The 15,555-nt window shown below is 34.0% G+C and overlaps 1 protein-coding gene across 4 annotated transcripts in view; it reads right to left on the reverse strand.

Annotated features, from left to right (window-relative positions):
• Positions 1 to 15,555, reverse strand: part of LOC123558351 (uncharacterized) — a 113,553-nt gene that overhangs the window by 59,891 nt on the left and 38,107 nt on the right. For 2 of the 4 annotated variants that reach the window (XM_053543331.1, XM_053543332.1), the window contains one exon: positions 10,661 to 10,837. In XM_053543331.1, the coding sequence (XP_053399306.1) occupies positions 10,661 to 10,837 (177 nt within the window). Of the gene's footprint in view, positions 1 to 45; positions 155 to 2,656; positions 2,838 to 10,660; positions 10,838 to 15,555 lie in introns of those variants that run through there. The other 2 variants (XM_053543334.1, XM_053543336.1) reach the window with 2 other exon arrangements.

Here is a 15,555-nt window from a genome sequence, read left to right on the forward strand (position 1 = left end):
GATAATTTAAATGTCTGTTTGTACTGAAACTATTTTTAAACTTACCGATTTCATTAAATTCTTAATAAGATCCAATAATCCCTGAAATTAGTAAAATCAACTCCGAAATCCTGTTCACATCCAAGGTATTCCAAATGTTATGTAAAACTGACAAAGGTATCCAATTGATGGTCGCGATTAAAGGTCAACTGTACTTCAAAACGTTTTAATATCTACCTTTCACATTTCTTCCAGGTATTTATCAAACTGCAACAACATTAAAGATTTAATTGGAATTCTTGTCCCCAGATTTCACCAAATATAATGTATTTTGAAAACATTTAAAATCAAAAATATTTAATGTCAATAGCTAACTAAACCCATAACAAACACATTGATTTTCAAAGATGACATTTCTGCCATTGATAAAATATTTGTGTGTGCAGTATTATATATCACTTTATTTGCCTACAAACTGCACAGGAATTTGTAACAAAATACACTTTCAATATCAATTCCTTTGATCGCTAAAAATATGCACGATTTTCTGTAACTGAGAGTTAATTTCACAGGTAACGAGAGCTTACTTGTTTCCATACAGCTGATGACAAAATCAATTCCTTAACATTAATGAATTATCTTTTTTCCTTTTATAGATAATTGGTTACCATAGTAACAGCTAAACAAAATTGTCACATCCGCAAGTGGAGGGAACTTCAACTTGTAAGAATGTTATCACAGAACTGATTCTTCCCTGTACATGAAAACAAATCAGAACCTTTTGACCATCTTAGAAATATTTCCATTATGTGTATGAAATACTAGTGTATTTAAAAAGTTGGCTGAGGTCGTAATTAAACACAACCAAGTAAAGAAAATTAATCAAACCACAACTCATATCTTATATTTGTTGTTTTCTCTTTCAATGATACTGATTTAACTGATCTGATACAGTTTTATATTTATTTAACATAATCATAATCATAGGTATAATTGTCAAAATACAGCCATCGAGTAAAAATGTTCTAACATACATGGCATCTCCACACAGATTTTCCTTTATTTGGCATTGTCTGTTAATAAGATGTGCATTTAACCAGTAACATGCTGCAACAAGATATCATGGAAATTGGAATGCAATGCTGCTGTACATCTGAACTGAGAGATCAGAAAATCAAAAAGCAGGAGGGAATATGACAATCTTTTCTGAGTCAGTCACCACCAAAATGCCTATAGAAAGAGTAAATACAGTCAATCCAATCACTGCAAGTGTCAAAGTGCAAAATGCTTAAGTTAGCCGAGGTGGTCAAAAACAAAAATGTGTTTCATAAGAACAAACATGCATCAAGTATTTTGCAAAATAAACTGAGGAATTGGCACCTGAGACATGCCTTATAACAGACAGATATAATGCGTACAATTCATTTTAATGGACCGAAAGGCATTTTTATCATTATTTTACTGAAAAGCATTGATGGGGAACTTAATCAGATTTCAATCTATTTATTATGGGAAAGCCATCTATACAATTATCTAATTTATTATCATGAAAAATATATAATTTAATCATTTCCTAAAGATAAGTAATCAGAATGGATCTAAAATTACTGAAGCTATACAAATTAACAGACCTCCTGTCAATAAAAACATATTCATACAAAAACGAACAATAAAATATTTAATAATTCATAAAACTGTTCAAATGGAGCTAAAATAGTCATTTTTACAGCTTCAATATCAAGTGATAATATCAAATACAACGATTGCTTAATCTATACCTCAATTTTTGTTTACTGAACTGTTTCAAATAAATTTTCTTTAAATTCATGAAATTAAATTACTACAGTCAAAATGAAAAAATAAAATTCAAATTAACTATGATTATGATAATAACAATAACTTTACAAAATGACAATGATGTAAACATTTTAGAATCTTTATTGAGGTCAAACTTTGAATTCATTAACTGCATTAAATTTGGGTGGTCAAAAACCTTATATCTTTTTATAACAAATCAAAATGACAAAAGGCAGTTTAAGATGTAAAATGTTACAGAGTCCAAAAGGCTGTAATTTAGAAATTGAACATGCTCTGATTTTCAGCAGCCTATACTGCATGGACAGGGGATCACACATCTCTAAGTTCTGTCTCAATTAAAGTCTGTTGAGCAGTCATATATAAGTCATGCAGTCATACCCAGTTGTCCTTTAGCAGAGTGGTATACCAGAGGTTTATAGGTATCATGTCAAACTACTCAGCCAGGGCTTGTGACTCCAAACTCAAGCTCCTCCAACTAAAATTACTAACTCTCAAACATGAGTATGACATGCTGAAGAACCAGGGAAACTTCTATAATTGGAGCATCTTCTGTATCTTTCACCATTCTCCAACAAAAGTTAGGTAATCAAGTATCATTCATCTTGACGAGTCGACCATATGGAAAATCAGTGGCAACTTTTGATTACACATGCTTACATTTTTGTAAATTTTGACCTTACTTTTCATTGATTCAAACACATTAAACAAGAAAACTTTAAGGATCATGTGTATCAAATCTATCGTACAATATTCTAAAGGGAACAAGTTCAAATATATAACCTAACATACATTATCTTAAAGAAAACAAGTTCTACCATATCCCAATATACACGAGTATTTTAAAGAGAACAAGTTTTACCTTATATACTTGTTTCTTGAAAGCCTCATTCTCTATTACTGCCATGGAAAAGTTCTGACTTAATGTTTAAGTCCAAGCGTTATTATTCCATTTGATTCAAACAACAATTTACAATGTCCATCATTTATAAATGGACAATTTATATTAGAGAAGTATATCGAACAAAGCATGTCCTGTTAGTTCCGAAATGATTTTCACTAAAACTGATTATTAAAATTTTCTGCGCTATTGACGCTAAACATAGCATGTGACAGATATTTGAATCTTCCTTTAAGTTTAATGACCCAAGGTATGACTAGTCGTCGGCATAATTGACTATAAATATACAAAAGTCCTTATTTGATTCAAGTGTTCGATAAGAAATCAAAACAGTTCATTTTTCAAACAGTTCTCAATAATCGGCCCCTTTGACAGCTATGCCACTTGTAAAGGGAGGTAATTTGAGAATATCTCCTTAAATGAATTGTGCATACTTCCCTGTGACCATGAACAATACCAAGTGTCTGACAGATCACGATTTAACACATTTCAAGGTCATAGCCCACTATTAACACAAGGAATTCAGAAACTGTTGGATGAATTTACAAAAATTCAAACAAACAAACAAAAAAATTCAGTCTGGTAAAAAAAAAAAATCTAAAAAAATTTGAAATCCCTTTAAAGAAAACTGCATAGACCAAAAGTTAAAATGACCACAAATTTTCTATTTGTTCAACAATCTCTTAGAAGTCATTAGTCTCTTATTTCATGAATTAACAAACTAGACAATGTTTGACTAATTCAACTAGTTTAGCTCTGACATAAATACAAAAGACATGACAAGATAGGTTTTTAATAGCATATTTGTCCAAAAAGAATACTATCTGGTTTCAAAATCATTACAGCTTAAACATTGCTCTCATTGTATATTGTCTTTTTTTTGGACAGAAACTATTTGGAACATCTTTTTGAATAAAGTTAAACAATTACAAGCTATTATCTTACCAATATTGGCTTTTTAAGCCACAATATACCACCGCTTCTTCCAGTAATAACTCCTTCACTTTGAAGTTACAAACCTTTCCATGTTAGCCAAGCCTACATAATCGGTCAACATAATCTTATTATCAAAATATACAATACAGAAAGAAGTTAATAAGTAAAATTTTTATTTCAAAATTTCCCAAACATAATACGTTTTGTACTTATTCAACTTTCAGTTTAGATTGTTAACAACCCATTGCACAAAATCGTTCTTTCACGACTTTGTAATTTCATAATAAATCCTACATAAATTACATATTGTTGTAAGTTTTTATGAATAATTTATAAGCGTCTTAACTAGATTCAAATTCCTTTCCTAATTTTACCTCTTAAAATCCAATTACTGTTCCGCAAAAAATTATATATACAAATATGATGATGAAATGCGTCTATTATGATAACGTTGTAAAACGTATTTAAACAGCAAACTGGTTATTAATCGAGCGGCAAATTGATTGATACCAAAAGGAAGTGCATAAAATGCGCAAACAACGTGTGCATTCCTGCATACAATTTAATGTGTAGCCTGTCTCGTTACGTTGCCGCTAATTAAAGACATCATGAAGGAACATGTCATCGCCATGATAACCTTTGCCGCTTTATATCTAGAAAAACATGTCCTCACTTCCTTTTATAATTAATTTCATTTTGATGTATTTAAGGCACCAACAAATTTTAATACCATTGAATACTGACATTGCAAATTATCAAAACATATTTTTCACGAAACATTAACGAAATTATATCAAGCAGCATTGGGTAATGCAATGACATAAATACATAATAAGCAAACTGATTTATACTAGCCTCAAACTTTTAACATTCTTGCCCCTGTTGCAAGCCCATTATTAACCAATCAACCATCAGTAAAGTATGTTGACGACAAAAGTTCAGCCATTTAAATACGGATTTATTTCTACAATCGCACATTATTTGACCATAAACGACCAAAACCTTGTCATTAGATGGCAGTTTAGGCTAACAAATAGTTGTCCAGATTCCTAGTTACCCAGGCAACTTGAACATGTGACCTTACGATAAGGGTAGATAATCCAAAATCCAGGATGTTTACTTTTAATCAATATCACTTTAGAGGAAAACTTTTCTATAAAAGGTCAAATGTTACGAAAGCTTTACAAGTGATACTGATGAACTGACTGACCTTGAATAACAAAACTATCAAAGTATCTTTTCCAAAATCTTGCTTCTCAAGTACAAAAAACCCAAATTATCAAGAATATATTTTCAGAGCAGCTCGTATGAAAGGACATGTACCCATTTAGGTTTAAGGCTAATGAAACACCTTATGGGAAATTTCTATACTTCTCTAAGAAACATCTATATTGTTGGGATGGTGAGAAGTCTTCAGTATATTAAAGCAGAAATGATGATAAAATACAGTTATGTGCTTAGTAAATCGAGATCTGTTGTTTATTCATTTATGATAAAACACTTCCTACTGAATGCCATATGTCGTCTAACACTTTTTTCACTGTTCTGAGCGAGTCTGCTTAAACAGCAGTGGCAACCATAATTTTAAGGCTGAATCTGTAACTGACTACTAAAGATATAACAGATGGCATAGAAAAAGATCCTACCATCAAACATGATAATTACTATCATCAATATCTTTAATGAACTGTTCAAAATACTGTCTAGTTGTTATATTTGTCATTCAAATCCAAGAGAAAAAATGGAGACATTTTTCCCTTACCTGAAAATAAATGAGCTGAAATTTGTCATGTAAAGAAGCTGTCTGAAGATGTTGTCAAAAGATGCGAGAGTGCACAAAATGATACTCAATTTTCTTTTGTGTTGAGCTGTAATTTTACCAAAATGATAGACTTGTACCCTTTTCTCAAAAATTTCATTCAAGCTTCTAAGTGATCCAGATGATATTTCAAAAATACCCTGCTGACAAAAAAAAAAGAAGAGAAAACCAGTCATCTATATATTTTTGACATTTCTGACACTGATACAAAAGGATGAGTTGAATCTAAAGCAGAAACTTGTACAACTTCACAGCGAACCAGGAAACCAAACAACAGGGGAAAAAACAAGGTGTCAATGGGTACAATTTGTAGCTTTTATGATGTCATATAAGGAAAGCCAACATTTATTACAGAGAAATCAGTTATGAGAGCTGTGTGACATTCTGCTATTGAAATCACAGGTGGACAGAAGTCAGGACTCGAGTGAATCCTAGCAACAGTCAAGACTCTTGTCCAATCTTCTCGTTGTATAAAGATCAGGAAAACAGTCGCACTGTCTTTGTGTCAAATTTTGTTCTGTACCTGTCAGATCCTTTTTGAACTTTTCTTTTTAAGCCTCAGAGTCTCAGACATACTCAAGAGGTTACCAAAATCAACTGAGACTTTATCTAAAATTTGAACAAAGGAATTGGGAAGTTTGAAAGTAAGTGTTTACCTTAACTAAAATGTTAATTTTTCACTTTTAAGTTCCGTCATAAATTCCACAGTCGGTTAAACCACAAGATCGTGTGTATCTCCTGTTATCAGACAAAATAACTCCATATCAGGTATATAACACCTAGGCCACAAAATGGTAACATTTCAATAAGTAACGATAATGTATTGACCACAATTTTCTGACCACGACCTGTCATTGGACAACCATTACAGCTGTCAGCTATTCATTACCATGAGAGGTGCAGTACAGTTATTGCATAGATAAATATGACAGATAAAACAAACTGAGACACACAGCAACAACAACAACAACAACAAGTATTTTGTACAAAAAGGCCAAAACCAGTTGCTGCTTTCACTTGACTTTCCCTCCCATCTTCTTTTTTCACTCAGATATAGGATGGTTTGAACTTGTCACATTGAAAAAAAAAACCCAACTTATATGAACTTTTAATAAAAACCATCAGAAATGTGTTGAGGAGTGATTATTTTTATGCTTCCTCAGAGGAAAATGGGACTCAAATATTATTAATGAGCAAAAACACGGTCAAAAATGCAATTAAGGTTTCATTTTTGAGTTAGTTCTCATGGTTTCAAAGTTCACGTCTTGAAATTTCCGCTACATCTTTAAACAAAACCTTTTCATGAAAATGTCACCTTTGCATACCGACTGTGAGATACCTTGTCTCAATTGAACCTTGCTCTTTTACCTTCTCTGTGATCACTCCCACCAAACTGACCTTGAGCTGCCCCCTACAACATGCATGCACCGTCACCTGTCATCTGTCATCTACCTTGACAGTCATATAAAACATAATGTTACATCACATTATATACACAACAGTAATCTAACTGTTAATGAATTCCTTGTGTAAATCGCCCCTGGGGGATTCAACTTTCTTCTCGGAGCTGGTCATACTGATCGATTCCCATTTATAGACGGATATCTTACAAAATTTATGGAGATTTTTGTGTCTGACGGAGATGCTATCTTAGTTAGGTATTAATCTATTATCGCATGATGGACTTGGTGAATTGTGAACACAGTAGGGGACATACCCAATACATACTATATACATGCATTGTGATAACAAAATTAATTTTGGTATCATGTAACAATGAGACAGATCAATGTTAAACCATTGTATACTGTCCGCTCTGCACTCTGATATTCAGCAATGCGCAATTAGAAAATATACTTCAGTTCGGCAAGAAACTGCGTAATGTCAATCACGTATACAGTGCCAAAGAACATAAATGAGAATGTTCTGGTACAAATCATAAAGTATTAAATGGAGATTAGTTAAAATTTTGCATCCATAAATAAAATTTTAACACTTATTAAATTATAGTAATGGCATCAGACATGCATAATGAAATTCGTCAATATTTGACGCCAAGGTAAGAATCATAATAAATAAAAGGAATTTTTTAAGTGTATTGATATGTAACAAATATATACACAATCAATCTAATTTACGCTAAACATAAAATTCATGACCAAGGCGTCTCTCTGATGATTGCATTCTCGTCCTTACCTGTCGTTATATCAATGTTCCCCAATTTCATATAATGACTTAAGCGAAATTAATTCCGTGACTATCATTTTCTAAATTTAGACAAAAATAACTATCATTAGTACGGAATAAAAAGATCAGAAAGTGCGCGCATGTCAACACTGATGCATAAAATGGTAGGTGACCTAGGTAAAACTTGCACAAATATTTACATTTTGTGGTAAATTAGCAAATCATTTAGATATATCAACATTGACAGGTCATAATAGTAAATAAGACCAAAGTGTTCAATCAGGAACATGTCCTTACATTCAAGATGTACCCACAGTTTGATGATAATTATGGCATATAGTGTTACTCAGCAAACAAATTTCAAAGAATGCAAATTTATTGTGCAAGCCAAATGCTAGTGGGAGAGAAGTGCAAGCATTTGCAAATCACTAGCTGATGTCATTAAAACCCCTTGATTTTGTTTGAGACATAATCTAGATGCAGCTAAAATGTGACCTCACTATGGGAGCATATACAACCTACAAATACTTACGAATTTTGAAGAGGAGCGAAGGTCTACAAGTTCAATAACATACCAAGCGAGTAAAATGTCAAAAATCAGGACAAAGCTGAAGAAATGATCGGAAAATTGTTTGAAAATATGAGCATTAACATAACAGATTTGTGAAATGTGTTCATTGTAAAATTCAAATCACTATTATAGACTCCTTTTACCTCTGGCTCCATTAATTGACAATAAATTACCAGACAATGGTACACAACTTAAATATGGAAAGGTATAAGCTAGAATCTTAATTAGGAAGGAACAGATCTGTGGCTATTAAGTGGTGAGGCACAAGACAATGAAACCAGAAGTCTCAAGTTTGGTCCTCTCTCTTTAGGTTGTTCTGGATAAAATCATATAAATGTTTTCCACCTGCCTACAAAGAATCAGGGAAATTCCTGGAATTCAACCATTTACGTCCAGTACCCGCAGTAACATACTTCAGAAGTCCCCTTAGATGGGTTAATCATCATGACATACATCATCAGAGAGTAGCAAGGCAACAACAATACTAACACACTGGAGTTTTAATAAAACAATCCCTTAATATGACTTATGGAACAATAAGATGGCCATATTTAAAAAGTCATCTTTGATACGTACATTATTGCGTTCTTTCAGTTGACATGAATTGATATCGTATTATTCATTGACATTCATTCACACCTATAATTTGGTATTTCGCCTTTGGTTACAATGCATGATTCATATGCTAATTACAGTTTAAATAAATTAAAAACAAGGAAACATATGAAATAAATGTAAAGAAATAGTTAAACGAGTTCAAATACAAGTAAAACATGTCTATTTCTAACCCTTAACCACATTACAGACATGATAACATATTCTGCATAATGTCAATTTTGTTCCCAGTTTTTGTTGTAATCTGATGAAAGACATTGACAAAAAGAAAGCGAAAAGAGCGAAATAACTAACTTTTACCTCACTTAAAAATTCCGTATAATTCTGGTCACATTCCCAAGAAAATGTATATCAATTTTTTTAATTAGACAGTTTAGTATAAGTATGACTACAAAAAATTGTAGTCACTATTTTCAATACACAACTTCCATTAACAAATTTCTGAACAAATATGATGAGTAGGCACAGAGATCGATGTCCTTCTAGCATTATTTACCTGAGTCCTTAGATCAATACAGACTGTGCATCGGTCATGTATATGAAACAGTAAATCCATTTCGCAGGTATTCATCAATATCTATACAGCAGTCAACATGTGCATGTGGAATGATGAAAATAGCATACCGGTCCAAGGCTGCATAATCCAAATATAGGTGTAATTAAAGCAATAAAATGTGAATAATAAAACAGCTACCTTGTCAAAATCTTGTTTCCTGTCAAAATCTTGTTTCTTTAAATAACAACAATTCAAATTAATTTCAATTTATGTATGTGTAGCATCTGAATTAAAATTTCATATGTAGAAAATGCTGTACACGTACTGAATTATTTAATTAATCATTATTTGCACGTACACAATGATGGAAATATAGTCGACATGGAAAATCTCTTAAAATGTACAGCACAGCATTTGATTAATGATATATATATATATTCACTTCATTTAAAGTATATTCCAAGTATAACATTATTTACTTGGAATTCATATACAGATCTGTGTTGTTATTGTTGCTATTATTTAGACATAATGATTAAAACAGTTCATGGTAACTTGTGCTTTCATGTCAAAACTATCTTCCAGTACAGGAAAACCTTTGTATAACAGTCATTAACACTAAAAGCCTCCAGATATCATCCATAGGCTGTAATATTTTCGTTGATGAAATGAAATTGATGGTCTTGGATAGATGTTGATTTCCAGTCTTGGGGATCCTGTGAAAAAATATAACTGAGCATATAAATACAAATAAAGGCCTCCAATTGCCTGAGTAGTTAAGGATGCTGACTTCAAATCACTTGCCCCTCACCAATGTGGGTACCTGCCTCACTGGGGAGAAAAAGGCTTTATATGAGGAAGCCATCCAGCTGCTAACGGAAGGTGGTGGTTCTCCCCATGGCATCTTCGTTTTGCGGAGCTCAATATCCAGAGTCCTGCGCCAAGAATTTTTGTGGGTCTTGGTGACCACCCATGATAAAATAATGCCCAGGGGGGCACTCAGGGTCTTCCTCCGCCATGAAAAGCTGGAAAGTTGCCATATGACCTATGATTGTGTCGGTGTGACATTAAACCCGACAACAACAAGAACAAGAGCTGTCACTAATGGTGACAAATGCCACCGCAGCGCCTTGACCTTTGACCTGGTGACCTTGACCTTTGACCTGGTGACCCCAAAATCAATAGCGGTCGTGTTCTCAATAAGTACTATCAGCATGTGAAGTCTGAAGGTCCTGGGTGCAGTGGTTCGCGAGTAAAGTGCTTTCATGCAAAACGGACGGACAGTTGAAAACTAATATGCCTCCCTTCGGGGGGATAAAAAGATCTTATAAATCAACTTACTGGAAGCTCTCAATCCTCCGCTGTCGAGGTTTCATGCGAGTTGAGGAACTCTTTGACTCTGAGAACAGTACACTGTCATCTTGTACGGCAGCCTTTCTTGCTCTCTCCGACAGTTCTCGTGTCTTCTGGAGAAAGGAGGCGGACCTTACTGGGGGTGAGAGTGAGTCAGTAGTGCCCCTACAATAAATAAAGGAAATATATAATGAATACTGCATTAACTAAATCCATTGAAGCATTTAGTTTGTAAGGACACTACAGTTCCAGTCCGTTTCCTGGCAAAACCAAGAGAAGAGTAATGGGGATTTTTTGGCCAGAATATATTTACTTGTTCCAGTACCATGATCAACTGAGAAGTCTTCAGATTGGCTCAAACCTTGCTCTCTGTGGGTTTTTTTGGTCAACTGTTTTACAACTATAACTGATATACAAAGTAACATACTAAAGTAAGTCATGTCAACATACTTTCTATCACAAAATCAGTGGAAATGAGTTCTAAACTCTGTACATCTCAGTCTTCATTACTCAGATTACAATCATAACTCACTCTTATAATATACACAGATGATGCATTGTTATGAAAATAACATAAACTTTCCCATTCTTTCTTAAAAAAAAAGATATTTATTTTTTGTATGACTTTTTTGTTAGAGTTAACAAAGTGGGATGGGACAGATGTCTGTAAACTTGAGGTTAGTGTCACCATAACTAACACAAGTATCAAAACATGATCAAAGTCAATTTGCATAAAAATTATTTAAACAAGAGCTGTCCGTAAGACAGCCAAGCTCGACTATTCGAAATATTGACCCAGAAGCAGGAAAATATTACCCAAAAAAGTTAAATATCAAAAGAGTTTTAAGTTCAAAAGGGGGAATAATTTGACCAAAATGCGTATCAGTTATGGGACTTGCTGCTATCAACTAGTTTTATAACCCCGAAGGCACATGAGAAGTTTCAATTCAATATCTGCATTAGTTTTGGAGATAGTAACTTGCATGTAAAACTTTAACCAGAATTTTCAAAGTCCAAAAGGGGCATAATTTGCCCAAAATACATGCCAGAGTTTTGGGACTTGATCCAGTGAGGTTAGTAATTGATCTAGAAAAAGAAAAAATAAGTTTCAAATCTATATGCCTTTTAGTAATAGCTGTATGTACTTGCACGCAAAACTTCAACCAAATTTTCTAAGTCCAAAAGGGGGCATAATTTGGCCAAAATGAAAGTCAGAGTTATGGGACTTGATCCTATCAACTAGTTTTATAACCCGAAGACACATGTGAAGTTTCAAATCAATATCTGCATTATTTTTGGAGATAATAACTTGCATGTAAAACTTTAACCAAAATTTTCTAAGTCTAAAAGGGGCATAATTTGCTCAAATAACATGTCAGAGTTATGGGACTTGACCCAGTGAGGTTGGTAATTGATCTAGAAAAAGAAAAATAAGTTTTAAATCTATATGCCTTTAGAAATAGTTGTATGTACTTGCACGCAAAACTTTAACCAGAATTTTCTAAGTCCAAAAGGGGCATAATTTGGCCAAAATGAAAGTCAGAGTTATGGGACTTGCTGCTATCAACTAGTTTTATAACCCCGAAGACACATGTGAAGTTTCAAATCAATATCTGCATTAGTTTTGGAGATAGTAACTTGCATGTAAAAACTTTAACCAAAATTTTCTAAGTCTAAAAGGGGCATAATTTGCTCAAATAAATGTCAGAGTTATGGGACTTGACCCAGTGAGGTTGGTAATTGATCTAGAAAAAGAAAAAATAAGTTTTAAATCTATATGCCTTTTAGAAATAGTTGTATGTACTTGCACGCAAAACTTTAACCAGAATTTTCTAAGTCCAAAAGGGGGCATAATTTGGCCAAAATGAAAGTCAGAGTTATGGGACTTGCTGCTATCAACTAGTTTTATAACCCCGAAGACACATGTGAAGTTTCAAATCAATATCTGCATTAGTTTTGGAGATAGTAACTTGCATGTAAAACTTTAACCAAAATTTTCTAAGTCCAAAAGGGGGCATAATTTGCTCAAAATACATGTCAGAGTTATGGGACTTGACCCAGAGAGGTTGGTAATTGACCTAGAAAAAGAAGAAATAAGTTTCAAAGCTATATGCCTTTCACTGATGGCTGTATGTACTTGCATGCAAAAACTTAACCAAGGTGTGACGCCGACGCCGACGCCGACGCCGACGCCGACGCCAGGGTGAGTAGAATAGCTAGACTATTCTTCGAATAGTCGAGCTAAAAATACTTTCTTATACACAGTGAGTTTTATAATATTTTATTTTAACATATGACACTTGGAAACATAGACAAAATTTATGTTGGAATGTATCATTTTCCCTTTAGCAATAAATCTCAGTCAAAATATTCAGTAACCAGTCTAGTGGTAATCAAACAATTATCTAATTAATGTCAGAGTCCCAGTCTGACACAGGAACCAGTATGGTTGACAAAACATGTGATTTTTACCAGCACTGACAGAAATTATAATTAATTATGTCAATAGTAATTATTCAACTTGTCTGTCTACTCAGTTACAGAAAAAATAACTGAAGACTGATCTGTCATTTAGTAAAAACCACCACAAACATGTATTTTTCAAGCATAAAACAAAACCATATCCCCTTGCACCAGCCCTGTCTCTGAATCACAGGTTAAAAGTATGTAAACAATTGGAACAACTGTAAATGGCAAGACTAGGTTGTGCACAGACTCTTAGGGATACAGCAACACTACCACATGTTGGAGAGGGTGTTTGGACAGACTGAGGGTGGGCGGAGGGTGGAAGGGCATGCTGGGATGGGGTAGTGGAGTGGGCAGTGGAGGGGGCATAATGGGGCATTGAGGTAGTTGATGGGAACAGAAGAGTGAAACAGTGGTAGGGAAGACTGGGTTAGGGTAGTGGAGGGGCACAGTTCAATTGCAGCAGCTTAAAATATGAAAGTCCTTAACAGAACATAATTCAATCAATTAAGAAGTCTTAGATTCTTGAGATCCTTCATAAAGTATAACAGCCATCATAACTATATGAATAATGAAAGTGTATCATGCTGTTAAATGAGGAAATTCATGTGCAGGAAGTAGAAAATTCTTTGTTCTGGTGTGACCCTATTTGATCTCTCATCAACCAATAATTACCTGGTGGTTAACACCTGTAATTGTAATTAACATCTAAGTTTTCAGGTATTAATACTTAACACCTGTACATCCTCAGAAAGAAATTCATTTCTTACAACAATATTACCTAAGATATAATGTCACTTATCATTCTTTATTGTAAATCATTGCCAATTAATGAAGCAATAACGAAAAACAATATATAAGCGGCCAATCTATATTTTATTATCGTTTTCCTCAATTTATCTCAATAAAATTGTTTTCCTGCCTAAGTGCAATTAAACCCATACTTTCTGCATGAAGAATAACCAAGCATGCCAAAAAAAAATGCATGCAGATTGTGATAAAATGCATAAACTTTGTCATCTGATATAACTGAGTGCAAAACATACAGTATTGAAATAATTTATTGGCAGTCAGATCAACTCAATCAGTCTACCTGTGGTTGAGTACAAGGTCTGTTCTCCACAAGCAACTGACTACTTCCCCACCTCTGATTCATGTGGGGAAGTTGGCAGTTACTTGCAGACAGCAGGTTTATACTGGTACAGAATCCAGGAACACTGGTTTAGGTTAACTGCCCACCGTTACATGATTGAAATACTGTTGAAAAATGGCGTTAAACCCAAAACAAACAAACAAACAAACTTCCCCACATATATAAGCAGAGGAAAGTAATGCAGATTATTGTATCACAGTCAGAATGTCACTGACAATATCTGACGGGTCCTCTGATGAATAATTTGCTTTTTATTAACCCAGAATAAAATGCAGCCATTATGACATGTATGTTTTAAATTGCCATGAACACTTTACCTCTGTGTTGTTCAAAGACAAGATGACCTTCACATACAGTATTCTCAGTCAGCCATCATGATGAACATAAGGCATGGCTGGGATTCTAACCTACAACCTTCTGATTATAGGTCAGAGCAACCTAAGATCCAGCTAACCTGGTGGGCTGGCCATTGAATGCTAGATGCAGATGTTCAGTGCAAAAACTCTCCATACAGGTATATATACGCACAAAAAAAAAAATTCTAAGACAAGATTTTAAAGTTATGAAATGCTTGATTATGAGTAATATACTTCTTGCAAAGAGGTAAAAAAGCTCTGTAATAAAGATGAACAATTGTAATTACTTCTCTATGTTTTTTGTCTTATCATGATAAGTTGTATGTTAATAGCTTTGTTAACTGTCACATCACAAAAAAGTATGGTAATTTGTACCATGTAAGTCAATTACAAGTTGCTGAGCACATAACACTGTATAATGAGCCGTGCCATGAGAAAACCAACATAGTGGGTTTGCGACCAGCATGGATCCAGACCAGCTTGCGCATCTGCGCAGTCTGGTCAGGATCCATGCTGTTCGCTTTCAAAGCCTATAGCAATTAGAGAAACCGTTAGCGAACAGCATGGATCCTGACCAGACTGCGCGGATGCGCAGGCTGGTCTGGATCCATGCTGGTCGCAAAACCACTATGTTGGTTTTCTCATGGCGCGGCTCATATTATGATTTAGCTGCTGTTTTTGTAAATCTTTATAAATGTGGTTGCTATGTTTTAACTTTTTGTAGATTTAATATTTAAGGTACAAAAAGATCCATTAGTGTATTAAAGATCCCTGTTTCAACATGGTTCTGGGACGATCTGTGTATGAAAAGAATTGGAACCACTGCCTTACCCTTGCATGATCGTAAGAAGCGACTAATAGGGTCTTAACACTTGGTTTTGCTGTAACTCTGTGATTCCAGCAGGTAT

Source organism: Mercenaria mercenaria, chromosome 5 (genome assembly GCF_021730395.1).
Source record: "Mercenaria mercenaria strain notata chromosome 5, MADL_Memer_1, whole genome shotgun sequence".
NCBI classification, from domain to species: domain Eukaryota; kingdom Metazoa; phylum Mollusca; class Bivalvia; order Venerida; family Veneridae; genus Mercenaria; species Mercenaria mercenaria.